Source organism: Triticum urartu, chromosome 3A (genome assembly GCF_056163025.1).
Source record: "Triticum urartu cultivar PI428250 chromosome 3A, HENAU_Tu73, whole genome shotgun sequence".
Classification (NCBI taxonomy): Eukaryota; Viridiplantae; Streptophyta; class Magnoliopsida; order Poales; family Poaceae; genus Triticum; species Triticum urartu.
In genome coordinates, this window is record NC_141875.1 from 617,081,527 (window position 1) to 617,094,945 (window position 13,419).

At 51.4% G+C, this 13,419-nt stretch overlaps 3 protein-coding genes across 3 annotated transcripts; all 3 read left to right on the forward strand.

Annotated features, from left to right (window-relative positions):
* The first annotated feature begins 200 nt into the window (after positions 1–200).
* LOC125548895 (uncharacterized) lies at positions 201–3,047 on the forward strand. Its single transcript, XM_048712418.2, has 3 exons — positions 201–530; positions 1,776–2,003; positions 2,799–3,047. The coding sequence occupies exons 1-3, from the start codon at positions 467–469 to the stop codon at positions 2,825–2,827; spliced, it is 321 nt and encodes a 106-aa protein (XP_048568375.1). The 5' UTR covers positions 201–466; the 3' UTR covers positions 2,828–3,047.
* Positions 3,048–8,144: 5,097 nt separating this feature from the next.
* LOC125545452 (uncharacterized) lies at positions 8,145–9,537 on the forward strand. Its single transcript, XM_048709390.2, has 3 exons — positions 8,145–8,486; positions 8,683–9,026; positions 9,137–9,537. Exons 2-3 carry the CDS (start codon positions 8,724–8,726, stop codon positions 9,281–9,283), a joined length of 450 nt encoding a protein of 149 aa, XP_048565347.1. The 5' UTR covers positions 8,145–8,486; positions 8,683–8,723; the 3' UTR covers positions 9,284–9,537.
* A 1,075-nt stretch (positions 9,538–10,612) lies between these two features.
* On the forward strand, positions 10,613–11,491 carry LOC125545451 (uncharacterized). Its single transcript, XM_048709389.2, has one exon. It carries the CDS (start codon positions 10,853–10,855, stop codon positions 11,354–11,356), a length of 504 nt encoding a protein of 167 aa, XP_048565346.1. The 5' UTR covers positions 10,613–10,852; the 3' UTR covers positions 11,357–11,491.
* The last annotated feature ends 1,928 nt before the right edge of the window (positions 11,492–13,419 follow it).

Below are 13,419 nucleotides of genomic sequence, written 5' to 3' on the forward strand. Positions count from 1 at the left end.
ACCGGGTGTTCCCGAAGGCACAACTCAGGCAGCAGCGCGCGGCTTATAAACCGGCCCAGCTTTACCTCGCTAGCCGATGTGGGACAAACGATCGAGCGTTTTGCTCCCTGGTAGTGTCCAGCCTTTTTTTTTTTTTTTGAGGGGTTGGTAGTGTCCAGCCGAGAGCCAGCGGATCCCATTTCCGATTGGCGGGCCGTGAGTGAAGTGGTGTTCCTTGGGCCGTCGTCGCAAGCCCTAGCCCATCCCTTAGCTCCTCGTCCGCCGCTCGCCCGCCACAGCCGCGCCTCGCGGGAGCTTGCCGCCGGAGCTTCTGGTCCGCAGAAGCCATCCAGACCGTAGGTCCACCCTGGTCTCCACCACCAATGGCCCGGCGCCTCCTCGCACTGGTAGTGCAGCTGTTTGGCATCGGAGCTCCGCCATCCGGCGCCGGCGACCGCCATCGTCCCGTGTATCTGCGCCCTACGAAATGGAAGCCTGCGTCTCCACCGCCGGGGCTCTGGTCGCTCATCAAGCGCTCCGTCAAGTCCAAGGTCTCTCCCGGCCACTCCTCCTCCGTACTTGCTTCCTTGCTCGCCCTCTGTTTCTTAGTCCCACAGTCTGCCCTCCATCCTATCGAACCAAGTTAGTCAAATAAGTTTCACAGTCTGTCCTCCTTTCTATCGAACCAAATTAGTCAAATAAGTTAAATCTGGAAAGTTAACACTGTTGGAGATGCCTTCTCCAAATTGTTCAGTATACGATTGATCAATTTTGCAACGATGGGTCTGTCCCTCTTTGAGGTAGTGACTTCATGCCTGCTTTCTGAACAATTGCTATTCTTGAATAGGATCTGTTCTAATTAAACGTGCATACACAGAATTCTGAAAATTTGTCGAGGGGGATATGTGATTTATTGGGCTATGAGTAAGCACTTTTCTTATTGTTTCAAACCATCATTTAGATTGACATTTGCACATGTTGCTTGCAGGATATGCATTTGTTCATTTTTCTTTCTAAAAGGCAGAAGTTTTTAGCTGCTATGTTTCTCGATCTGTGGCTTCCATAGCTATCTGATTATTTCAATCCGTGTAGGATGTTTCAAATCATTTTAGTCATTCCAATTGTAGCATCTCATAGTGTGATGCATAATGACTTTCACCTAATATGAATACGATGATTTGTTGTAATATACAGATCATTTTCCAGATATGATGACCTGTTTGCAACATCTGCTTACTGTTTTTGTAGGACACCAGATTTCAATACCCCATTGAAATCATTTTTTAGGTGATTTGTTAGACAAGTACACACCCAGATTTTTTTGGATTAATAACAGCAGTGAATTAATAAATGTGATACTGATATTCTTTGTACCCAATCTGATTTTGTGGGGGATTAGTCTTGCTTTGACAATGTATGACATCACACGACAAATTGTTTGCTCGTGTCCAAGATAAATAATGGATATATAAGCATGGGCATTCAGTTTCGATCATTGAGTTTGGAGTTTGTTTTTGTCTTACTCAACTCTTTTGTTTGACCTGAATCTAGATCCAGATGTAAAGGTTTTGTACTGAATATTGAGGTGATGTACGAGATTACTTATCAAGATCTTACCGGTGAATGCTTGAACTCGAGTTGGATAGGATATGGCATTTCGAATTCACATGTGTTGAAAAATGTTTTCATGGTTAGATCATTTACTAGGCCATATAGTTTATCAGTAACCTTCTTAAGTACTTCCACTGAACCATCATGATTGACGACTACTTGTGGTGTTCATGGTTATATTTCAGAGAACCGGTTCAGAGAAATGCGAACACTGGTTGGGGTTCTAAGGAGGATGACCCAAAATGGGAGCAAGACAGACACCATGGTCTACAAAATAAGGGTGAACCCCTTGCTGTCTGCTATAGTGCTATGCTTTCAGAAAGGCCTATGCAATCGGGGAGATTCCTCCAGATTTTTGCATGATGAGCAGATAGCAGTAAAGGGCTGTGGTGTCTACTATGCTTTCCAGAAAGGTGAGTGTAGTCGCGGAGCTTCCTGTAGATTATCAGATGATGAGTAGGTAAATGTCCTGCTTGTGCATTTACCAAGTACTCCCTCCGTAAAGAAATATAAAAGCGTTTAGATCACCACTTTAGTGATCTAAACACTCTTATATTTCTTTACAGAGGAAGTAGTTATATAGGAGAGCACGCAAGCAATAGACTACATAGCTTGTGTTAATTTCCATGAGAAGTTTTTTCGCGTATGAACAAGTTATATTGCCAGTTAATAAGTTATTAATTGAAATGGAGTTGCTTATCACTGAGTACAAGGCGTTCCTTTAGAGTATTTAAACTGATATTTTCTCAAGGTGATATGTTGAAAACTTGTGATTATCACAGTACGGCCTGTACATTGCTCTGGTGATGTCTATACATGTGCTTAACTTGGATGAGCCATTAACTGCAAAATATATTTCATGAACTCCGTAGGAGATATAACCAGAGATGTCCATTCAGAGTAATATAACCAGAGATGTTAACATTTGCTGTTGGAAAGACGAGCACTATTTTTTTATTGCAATCGAACTAGATATGGCTGTATGTTAGAGATTGTTGCTTTGGACAGGATTTATGATACTTTTGCAGCATGCTACATGCTTCTCTGAATAACCATAAATTGGTGAGTTGTTATTACATTTAAGGAGTGACGTATATGCTACATGCTCCATTAGGAGTATGATGAGTTACTTCTACAGTGCTATGGTTCACAAACTGCAAGTTGGTATCCTCTAAATTATCTTTGCTGCTGCTTTAAGGGGCTTCCAGAACTACTTGATTGTGAAGCAAGTCACTAGGTACTGCGAAGGTGATGAAACCATGATATGGAGTCAAAGAGGAGCAGCTTGTCACCACTGACTGTCAGCTTCGAAAGGAGAGAAAAAGTGATTTAATGGTAAAAAAAACTTGTCAATGTTGTCTATATGTGTATAAAAATCCTTAAGGTATATGTTAAACACAATTGATGTTCGACCACTAGAATATATATGTTGTCTAATTATGTAACTTTGTACTGTCCTTTCATTTTCCTCCTTTTATTAATGAAAATTGCAAAGTAGGGAATTCCACTACTGTTTGCGCATAGAAAAAACATCACTGAAAAGTTTTATTTTTTTACTTAATTTAATTCCGTTAGTCATGTTTTGAAATGTTGGGAGATTGAAGTTCATGCTCTGTTCACACACGGTAGAGGCAACCATGGTAGAGTCATCAAGTGGCATCTGGATAAAATGAGATACTACATTGTATATCTATGGTCTAATTAACCGATCAACTCTTTTCTTCTTAATGAATGAAGGAAACCTATCATTTCGAAAAGAAAAGAAAAAACCTTATGATTGTCCAAAAGGACGAGTGTTGAATTTAAATGAGTGTCATGCATCCTTAGATGGCCGAATAAAAATAGGCAGGTTCACATTCAAGAACTGCTTGGATTATCCAACTTCAGAAGGGCACCTCTATGTCAAACTGAAGCACAACTAATAATATTCATCTAGTATGTTGCGATAATTAGAGATATACATGACTACGATTTTGCACGGAAGTAACTATAGTATGTTGCGATAATTAGAGATATACATGACTGCTATTTTGCACGGAAGTAACTAGAAAATTCCCCCAATAAACACAACATCATCACACGAGTCACTATAACTTTCTGCTCGTATCAAGTGGTAACAATTTTGAAATTACAAACACATGGCCTGTTTGCATCGTGCATCATCGCTTCCATCCCATTTCGGCATCCCACCCAAAAAAAAGATCATGTATCTACTCTTTTTATTCTTGATATTAAATTTGTCTGAAGTCAAACTCTTCAATGTTTGACCAAGTTTATTTGTATAAAAAATTATTAACATTCACGATACAACGATGACATCATTAGACCCATCATAAAATATAATTTCAAATCGTAAAATTTGACCTTTCTGTAAAGTCATTAGAACTCGTGTGGAGTAAGACAACAATATTGCACATCTAAGTCCTATATTATTGATCTTAGGTTGAGATTTGTGTGAATATTTCTTTTTCTTTCTTCCTTTTTTCTTTGTACTTGATTCACCCGTAAGAAAAAACGGCAACTCATCATTATGCGAACAGGGTCATGCCACGCTATACTGTTTCAATTTTATCTGGTGTCCCTCGAGGGACTAGTCTGACAGCAGCGCTCGGATTATAAACCGGTTCTGCTATACCTCGCTAGGCGGTGTGGGGCTAAACGATTGACGTTTTGGTCCATGGCACTGTCCAGCCGAAAGCCAGCGGATCCCATTTCCGATTGGCGGGCCGTGAGCGGGGTGGAGTATTGCGCAGCCCAAGTTCTGGGCCATCCTGTTAAAACAAACATATTTCATTCTACGGCCCATCGCTTGAACGCTCCATTTTCTGAAGAACAGTCGATGCACATCATTTTCTGTTCCCTAAATGAACATCATTTTTTGTTTCGAAAAAAAGTGAATATCATTTTCTGTAGACCTTTTTTTTATACTGAGAGTACCATTTTCTGTAGCCTAAAGTAGCAGTATAGTGTTAGAGCAACTCCACCGCAGGTACCCATTTCGTCCGCCGCCATTTGTTTGGGTCACCGCGGCAAAAAGTACAGGCCCAACGTGCAGATCCATTTGCAAAACGCGCCCTCTTCGCGTCCGCACGGACCCATTTGCAGCGCAAATTAGGGGCTGAAATGTGTCGGCGCGGACGCGCCACGCATCCTCTCGGTGTCTGCCGCCTCCCCACCCGGCGGCCGCCCAACTACTGCTGTCGTCTTTATTATTGAAGACCGTCTATCGCGGGCCCACGTGTCACCGACGGCGGTCAGCATTTTTTAATCCAAGCGTGCGGTGGGGGCCGTCCTCATCCGCTTTCAGAACCCCCTCCCCCCTCCCGTCTCCATCTCGCCACCACTGTGCTCCCCCGTCGGCGACAAACCGTAGCCACCGAATGGGTTTCTTCTCCGGCAAAGGCAAGGGCAAGGCCCCCGCCGCCCCTCTCCCCTGCCTCCGCCAGCGTCTTCCCGCCGGTCTAGGCAGCGCGTGAACGTCCTAGTGCACCAGGTGAGGTAGCATTGTGAGCACCGCGCCTCCTCCCCTACCTCGACGTCACGCTGCCACAGCTACTGACGCCGGAGTAGCGGCGCGACCCCGCCTACACATTCGACTCTCCCGCGTGGGAGCAGTGGTTTGCGTTCGAGCACGAGGAGGCCAGGAGGCGCTGCGTCTGCGACATGCCGCATGGCTCCCCGCCGCCGCCCCTCGTCGTGCGCGACAAGGACCAGGAGGCGGAGGCCGCCTACCAGGCGGTGGTTGCGGCAGCTCTCCGTGAAAGCGAGGAGAAGGAGCGGCGCAAGGAGGAGGAGGCGGAGGAGGAGAAGGCGGCTTACCAGGCACGTATGGCGGAGGCCATGGCGTTCTCCGCAGGCGGCAACTGCGTCGTGCCGTCATCCCCCGTCAAGGCCAAGCCGTCGCCTACCCCTCAAGCGCTACTCATGCTCCGGGGGGGGGGGGGGGGGGCGAGTGGGTCAGCATGCCGCCGGTCTGGTTGGGGGTGATGCCGGTGCAGGATCAGGCCTACCTCGAGCAATGGCCGGCAGCGAAGGTTGGCCGAGGAGCTCCGCGAGGGCGAGTACCTCGAGCAGCTCGAGTGCGACGCGGAATGCAGGGGAGAAGGAGCGCCTTGCCCGTGGTGGGCCAGCCCAGCCGGCGGCGGTACAACCCGTGGCGGACGACATCGCTAGAGCGTGGTCGACGACGTTCCCTTGGGCTGGCCCGGCGCTGACGCTGATCGACCTCACCGACCCTGACGACGACGAGGACGCCTAGGGCAGCGCGACTCCTCATAGTTTTAAGTTTTATTTAATATTTTAGTTAATGTAAATGTGGACTCCTGAACTCTCATCGGCCTTTGTGACCAGCATTAATGTTTAATTAACAGTTTTTATTTTCAAAATGTTTGCGGTAATTTTTTTTGTGCATTCTAAAAAATGGGTCGGGCGAGCTTTGGACGGAAGCGCTGACCCAAACACAAAAGCGGACATGGTTGTCCGCCGAGCCGATCCAAACGAATAAAAAACAAAATCGCTGTCCATTTGAGTCGGCACATTGAAGTTGCTCCTACGGTCTCTGCAAAGAGCCAACAATCGCACGGAATCATCCCAAACATTTGATTTGAACCGATTTGCCCTAGTTAGTTTCTCCTGTGGAGTCCTGAACTAGGAGGAGGGAGACATGTGAGCCCCTCCATATGCATGCCATGCATGTGACCTTCAGCACGGGAAAAAGGCCTTTTCTCCCTTTTCAAATTCCTGCTTTCTAGGCCGCCTCCCCTAGGCTACGTACCATCATCCGCTCCTCCCTCCACGCAGGCTTTACATGCAATGATATAAAGAAGACGTCTTGCTAAATAACGAAGTAACTGGAACCAATCATCCACAGCACACTTCGTTACTGTATCATCAGGCCTTCATGTCACATGGATTAGCCTCTGTTTCCTCATGCACTCTCTGTCGTTCCATCCATCTATCCGATTCGGTCTAGTCTTTCTTTTCATATCACCTCATCTTTGCTTGCATGCACCACGCCGCTGTCGATCGCGTGGCCATTCATTGTTAACCAAGCCCTGTCTACCAAGAACTTCCCTCCTTTTCCATTCCCTGTCAACCCTATTAATTTTCATAGGTGATTAGTTTTCTAACTTTCCATCCCTTATGTTTTGCTTTCTACTTGTCCGTCTTGCTTTAAACCCATTGTTTTCCTCTGGATGATTGCTTGGGTTAGGGGATTGGGGCAGCGCTGCGACACAAAGCAGGGGCAAGAGGTCTAATCTGAGGTTTACTTGTCACTGCCTCTCTTGCACGCACGTGGGTTCTAAGTAGAGTAGATCGTAACCGAGTACGTACACGATTTTGGTTTTCAAATGCACGGTCCGGCCGATGCCCTCCTCCTCGGCAGACACTACGCCGATGCTCGTAATTGAATACTGCAAAAATCGATCTGCACTTTATTAGTTGCCTCCCTACTCGCAAGTACCGAGTTCTTTCTTTGGAAGCAAGCATTGAGATAAAACTAATGGCGTCCTCTTCTCTCTTTAATTGGCTTGGGTTGATGCATGCTCAAGGCAAGGAGACAGGATCATTTGTGGAAGGAGGAAGGCATCATAGGAAGACATATAACCCGTGTTTTATATACGGGGAGTTGAAGAGACTAGTGCCTGAGAAAGGAGATGGTTGATGCATGTGTAATCAATCATCAGTTACTAATTTACTGCCCGCAGTAGTATCGCCCAAGTAAGCAAGAGGTGAAGAGAACCATCACTCGCCAGTGTCAGAAGGATGATACATGTATTACACTTGTGTAGTTGCTTAATTAGGTTATCTTGTTGCAAAGTTCTTCACCACTTTGCACCCGGAGAAGAAGACGAGCTTAAACTAGTCGGTCTACTGACATTGACACGCAGCTTTTGGAGGGTTAGTTATCTCTGCTGTTTCCTAAGATGATCCTAAATACGAGTAGTAGAGGATTTTTTCTTCACTGCGTGCATAATCAGTCCCGTCGGAATGGGCACCCGGGATCAGTACTGTAGTATCTTGCACGCCCCCACGTACTACTTTTCACCCTGATCGAGGGTCAGGACTCAGGACTTTGGTGCGTGCAGCCTCGCACAGTCTCCACTGACACTGTTACTGGCCTGTAGTATTAGACTGGATTCTCCATCTTTTCTGCTACTGGCAACAGTCCGCCTAGCCATTGGCATCAGTAGGTGCTTCCTTCAGTCCTCTCCCTCAACACTGTCAGATCCCTGATTAACCTCGCTCACTACGAATGCATGCTGAGGCCCCAGTGATCCAAATCATCAAATACCAACATAAATCTCTGTACGATGCCACTTACCTGACAGCAACCATGATGCCTATCGCAGGCTAACCCTAACCGGTCCCTGATCTGTGCACCAAAGCGACGCAAAACTTCCCGTCTTTCCACGCCCCGCTTTTTCCCCGCGTCCCTTTTCGCTTTCCCCTTGGCTATACCTATGCGAGCACTCTGACGAATCATTTCACTGGTCTTTAGGAGGATCATGTGGGCTGCAGCATACGGACTCGAGAGTGCACGGGAGTGGGGAGCCACTAACCATGATCCCGGGATTATTTTTCGTAGTACCAATCTCGCGCGTTTCTATATGGAGCTGTGGCAGCCTTTTCCCGCGGCACTCTTTTTGTTCCTCCAAACATATGCATTTTCCCTTTGGTTTTCTTTCTTTCTCCTCCCGCCACATTTGCCACCACCGGATCTGTAGCTGAGATCTCGCTTTTGGGCCAGTGGGTGCCTCCCTTTAAGTAGAGGCTGCAGCCAGGCTAGCTCTGCTTCCTGTAGGTTCTTTCCTCCGCTCCAGTCCTGGAATTTGGCAGCGAGCACTGAGCCTTCATCACCCCATCAGCACAGCAAAGCAAGACTCTCAACCAAGGTATGTAATCGTAGTTCTCATTTTCCTGCAATGTGTTAGTACATGGTTCTGACTTCTGGGTGCTTTTCATCTTCGCTCAACTGATCCCTCATAGTGTAGAACCAGTTCAGTAGGAGTGCTGCTACTAATAGTTGAACTTTACTGAGTTTTTTCAGTAGATTTACTTGCTTATGAGGGCCATGTTATCGATTTGCAGGGGCTGTTTTGGCTGTGAAGAAGGCCCAAGGAGGAGGCGCCATGAGCGAGTCTGGGCAGAGGTCGAGGCCGTGGCCACCGGGGGCGGCCGCGATGGCGCCGTCGGAGCCGGCTGCGGCTGCCGACGCGAGGGGCGAGGCGACGACGCTGAGGGACTTCGGCACGTCCATGGACGCCATCTCCTTCGGCTTCGCGGCCACGGCCATCCTCATCTCCATCTTCCTCCTCATGGCCATCTTCGAGCACCTCATCAGGCCCCAGGCGTTCCAGGCGCCAGCCGGCTCCCCGCGCGGCCGACGCCGGCGTGGCCACCGCTCGCCCGGCAAGCCCCGGAGCCCGCCCATGGTAAGACCGTCCTGATCTGGCTCCGTGGCCACTCAACGCTAGCCCCTTCAATTTTCACGCAATGCGTGCGCGGTACATAGCTGAATAGTTAAAATCTGCCATGTGTTCAGGTGCAGACGGTGCTGCAGGCGGCGGACCTGTCGGTGCTGATGCCGGGGCAGCGGTACCCGACGTACCTCGCGCAGCCGGCGCCATTGCCGCCGCCGTGCCCCAGGGAGGGGGTGCACTGGCCGCCGCACGACCATATGCCACCCTGACCGTCTCACGCGGTCGAAAATTTCGTTCAGTTTTTGTACAGCGGGAGATTGTAAAAGCAGGAGAATGTGAGCAAGAATCCTGGTTCGTTGTCGGTGCCGCTCCTTTTGTCCGTACGAATTTGCAGAGTCTTCTTGTTCAATTTCTGTCAAGTGTTTTTTTTTAGACAAGCAAATGCACGAGTGTACTTCGGAGCCACTCGCTCAACCCGCCGTGTCACCTTGAAGGCCGCTACCCCCCAATGGCCCATAGTCAGCCCACTGTGACTTTCGCCCCCTCCTTAAATGATGGCCCGAATGCCCATTTATGCCATTCCTTTCTTTTTTCGAAAGAGTGGGCATTCCATCTATCTGGATTTGTAAGGTGGTGTAGGTTTTTAGGTTCTTCAACTTGACGATACAAGGGCCCACTCAGAACTCCTTCGGTGCCGCGCTCCACCAACTTCCCGTGCGGAATCGGGCCGAAACACCCCTCCTCTAGTATTCCCTCTGTCTTTAATGATCAACACACTCTTATATTTCTTTACGGAGCGAGTAAATAATAGCGAAGCGGCCGTAACCCAACTTCCCGAAACGGCAGTCATGGAGTTCGTCAATATTTACGTTAAGAATGCCACCGCAAAGGTACATACCAGTCTGTATCAAGCACGAAGGTAAACATAACAACCCCTATGATAGTCTACCCTAGCCACCACACGTCCTGCCCCGTCGCCCCTCCCCCGTCCGGCACCACCCTGCCGCCACCCTCTTTGCCCCTTCGTCGACATCGCGCCACCCATAGAGGATTGCCGTCGCCAATGCCTGACCTCTGAGCTCAAATCGATCGCCTTGAAGCTCCTTGTTCATCATTGCCCCTCCCTCAAGCCCTCGAGTACCAAAATGTTGCAGAGCCAGTTGTTGAGTCTGTTCAGCCAAAATCGGTATTTTTATGGTGCCGAACGGCATACCGAGTCACTGGACATGGTGAGTGTGCCGCGGTTATCGTTGAGTCTCGAATTATGCAGAACATGTCGTGTCCACTAGAGAAAGTTCTATCTGTATTTTCTGATGCAAAACTACCAGGATAGTGAGTCCGTTGAACTTGATCTTTAGCCGCGCGCAACAGGGGAGCGAGTGCACGCTCGTTCACTGTTAGAGCGCCTGAATTCATGCCAGATAAGAGGGTGATATAGTAGTTTGGGTTGGTGACACGTCATGTCAAGGCGACAAAGAATCCATATGCACTGGATTGTAGCGCAGCAATTCCCGTGGATACGAACTGGCGTCACGATACCGCGTGGCCGGAGCCCTGACGTGGCGGTCAAATTGGACGCTCCCGCGGGGCCCCAAACCCAACCCAACACACCACTGCGACAAGGCCGGCGCGGCTGATCTCACACTCACAGCACTACGCCCTCCGCTCTCATTCTCCACTGCCGCTGCTGACGAGTGACGAGCACCGCGCACGCGCCGCATCCACTCCACCGCGCGCGCGAGTACAAATCCCGGACCCGAGAACCTCCTCGCCACCAGCCCCACGCCCGCAGATCAGTACACTACACTGGTAGCGGCAGCGGTAACTGAAGCGGGAGGATGAACGGCTACCGCAACCTGGCCTCGTCCCCTCCGGCGCCCAGCGGCGGGGAGCCGGAGCCGGAGCCGGCCCCGCCCCCGGCCGCGGCGAAGGAGGGCAAGTGGGAGGGCGCGGCGGTCGGCGCGGCGGCCATGGTCAGGAACCTCTCGTCCGCCTCCCAGAGGTTCGCGGCCGTGGAGCGGAGCAAGTCCACCGGCGGCCACCGCGGCGGCGGCGGCTTCCAGGCGGCCGTGAGGCGGGCCTTCTCCATGCGGAGGCAGCCGGCGTCCGGCCTCTCGGAGGGGTACTGGCGGATCCACGACGGCCTGGACGACGCCGAGGACGAGGCAGAGGCGCCCGAGGAGGTCGACGCGCAGAAGAAGACTCAGGTGGCGGAGGCCGCGGTGCCGGGAGACGCCGCGGCGAGCAACGACGAGATCGGCCAGGAGGAGACGAAGAAGAAGAAGAAGAGGGGCCACATCTTCAAGGCGTGCAAGAAGCTTCTTGGGTTCAAACATGTCTAGTCTAGTCTAGTCAACAGGAAGCTTCTTGGATTCAAGATCCATGGACGCTCTTGATGCGCCTCCGTTTTGGATCTTGTTCTTGTCTCGTTCGTCGTCGTTTGGAGTAAATAAAGAGCTTGGGTTCGTTGACTTGAACATGGGATTGCCGTGCTGTATTTCTGCGTCACGTGAGTGAGCTCGGCCATTGAATGTGGTCCTGACAACGGGACTTTGGGGGCATGTACGCGGTTCGGCGGATGATGCGTGGCAACGCAGTCAAAGGGGCGGGCACCTTGTCCGGCCGCAAAGCCGTGCGCCAGATATTTGTGGCCATGGATCGGGTGCGCACTTTGTGAGGTCTTCGTCCTACTAAATGAAATTAGGCCAACACCACCGCACAACTTCAAACGAATGTCTGTTTTTAGCCAAATTTTGTCCCTTTAGGACGGTAATGGGTTCGTCCATATTCGTTTCTGTCCGTTGGGTTGTGGGTGTGTCCAGCGCGCGGCCGTACCTCAAATCATGTTCGTGTTGGATGTGATAAAAAAAACAGAAAAACTAAAATAAAATGACTTAAAAAATAAATAAACGCAGTTAAAAAAACGTACAACATGAGTTAGGGGTCACGGTCACAAAACGGCAAGTTTCACGGTTCACTTAATGGCCCAGTGCCATAATTAACATAAAAACAAAATAAAAAACATCGCCCGCGCGCTCCTGCTGTGCCCGTCGATGCCGTCGTCGTCGCCGTCTTCAGTGGCCGTCGGTGTCGTCATCGTTGCTGACGAGGTCGACGTACTCCGGCGGCGTCCGGAGATGGGCCGGCGGTCCGTGGTGCGCCGGGGCAGGCTGGAAGGTGGCAGCTGCCTGCACCACCTCCTCCTGTGGCGACGCGTCCCCCTCCGGTGACCGCGGCGGCGTGCACCAGTTCACGCCCCCACGGCGTGCGCCCAGCAGGCCCGGGTGAAACGCGGCCACTAACGCACCCTCCATTACCTCCTCCGCCGTCACCATCTCCAGCTCGGGGATAGCGACGTCGCCGGCCGCGGAGAGGGCCATCATCTCCTCGAGGCCCTCCCATTGGCACTCATCGTGTGTGCGCATGGAGTCCTCCATGACACGCGCCATGAGACGGGCCTCCTCCTCCGCTGTCATGCGAGGGGTGGTGGTGGTGACAGAGATGGCGAAGGCGACGGCGTGGGCGTGAGGCCGCGCACCCGCGTACGCCCGTGCACCCGGGGAGTAGTCGCTCGGCGCTCTAGACGTGGCCGCCGCGGCCCCGTCGACGTGCCGGTGAAGAAGGACGCCCGCCGCGTGTCGTGCTCGTCCTGGAACCATGTGTCCCACAGGCCCGAGTCGGCGGCGCACATGGGGTCATAGTAGAGGTCGTTCAGGAGAAGGTGGCGGCGGCGCTCGATCTCCACGCGGCGCGCAGGGCCGTCACCGGGACCGGCGGGATCGGCATGCGGTCGGTGGACAAATGCCAGTTGTTGGGGAGGTGGACGTCGCTCCAGGGAAGCGGCGTCCTTGTCTCCCAGTAGCGGCGACATACATCCACGTGGATGTAGTGCCGGTCACGCTCGCCGGCGACCGTGGGGCGATGAAGAACGCGGGCGGTGCGGGGGTCCGACGCGGTGGTGATGCGGGCTCCTCCTTCTTCACGGACCGCGGCGGCGTCCCGACGAGAAGCCAGCCTTGCGGTCGTGCTTCCCCTTATGGCCGTAGTTTCATATCCCCATGGCTGCGAGTTCGAGGCTAGGGTTTGGGTTGTCGGGTTTCGAGGAGGCCGCGGGATGGAGTGAGGGAGTGTGGACGACGACCGATCCACGGCTTCCCCATTTAAGAAGGACCGCGACCGTTCGCCTGGGCGGATGACAGGCGGGGCCGGCCGCGCATGCGCATTGATGTTGGCGGGTGGGAGGTAGGTGGCCGCCCACCACGCGGCCTCGACACGGACGAGCGACGCGTCCGTTTACTATCCGCCGCGACCAAAACCCGACGCATATTTGCCCTCGAAATGGATCGGTTCGAACACAAAACGGATCAAATGGGTTTGGGCTGTCGCGCTGGGCCTACTTGTTTGT

What these genes read in the sequence shown, in the direction of transcription:
- LOC125545452 (XM_048709390.2), top strand. Translation starts at nt 8,724, where the DNA reads ATGAGCGAGTCTGGGCAGAGGTCGAGGCCGTGGCCACCGGGGGCGGCC. An exon ending in AGCCCCGGAGCCCGCCCATG is followed by an intron (nt 9,027 to 9,136) that starts GTAAGACCGTCC and finishes CCATGTGTTCAG; the next exon opens with GTGCAGACGGTGCTGCAGGC.
- LOC125548895 (XM_048712418.2), top strand. Translation starts at nt 467, where the DNA reads ATGGAAGCCTGCGTCTCCACCGCCGGGGCTCTGGTCGCTCATCAAGCG. An exon ending in AGCGCTCCGTCAAGTCCAAG is followed by an intron (nt 531 to 1,775) that starts GTCTCTCCCGGC and finishes GTTATATTTCAG; the next exon opens with AGAACCGGTTCAGAGAAATG. An exon ending in CTACTATGCTTTCCAGAAAG is followed by an intron (nt 2,004 to 2,798) that starts GTGAGTGTAGTC and finishes AGGGGCTTCCAG; the next exon opens with AACTACTTGATTGTGAAGCA.
- LOC125545451 (XM_048709389.2), top strand. Translation starts at nt 10,853, where the DNA reads ATGAACGGCTACCGCAACCTGGCCTCGTCCCCTCCGGCGCCCAGCGGC.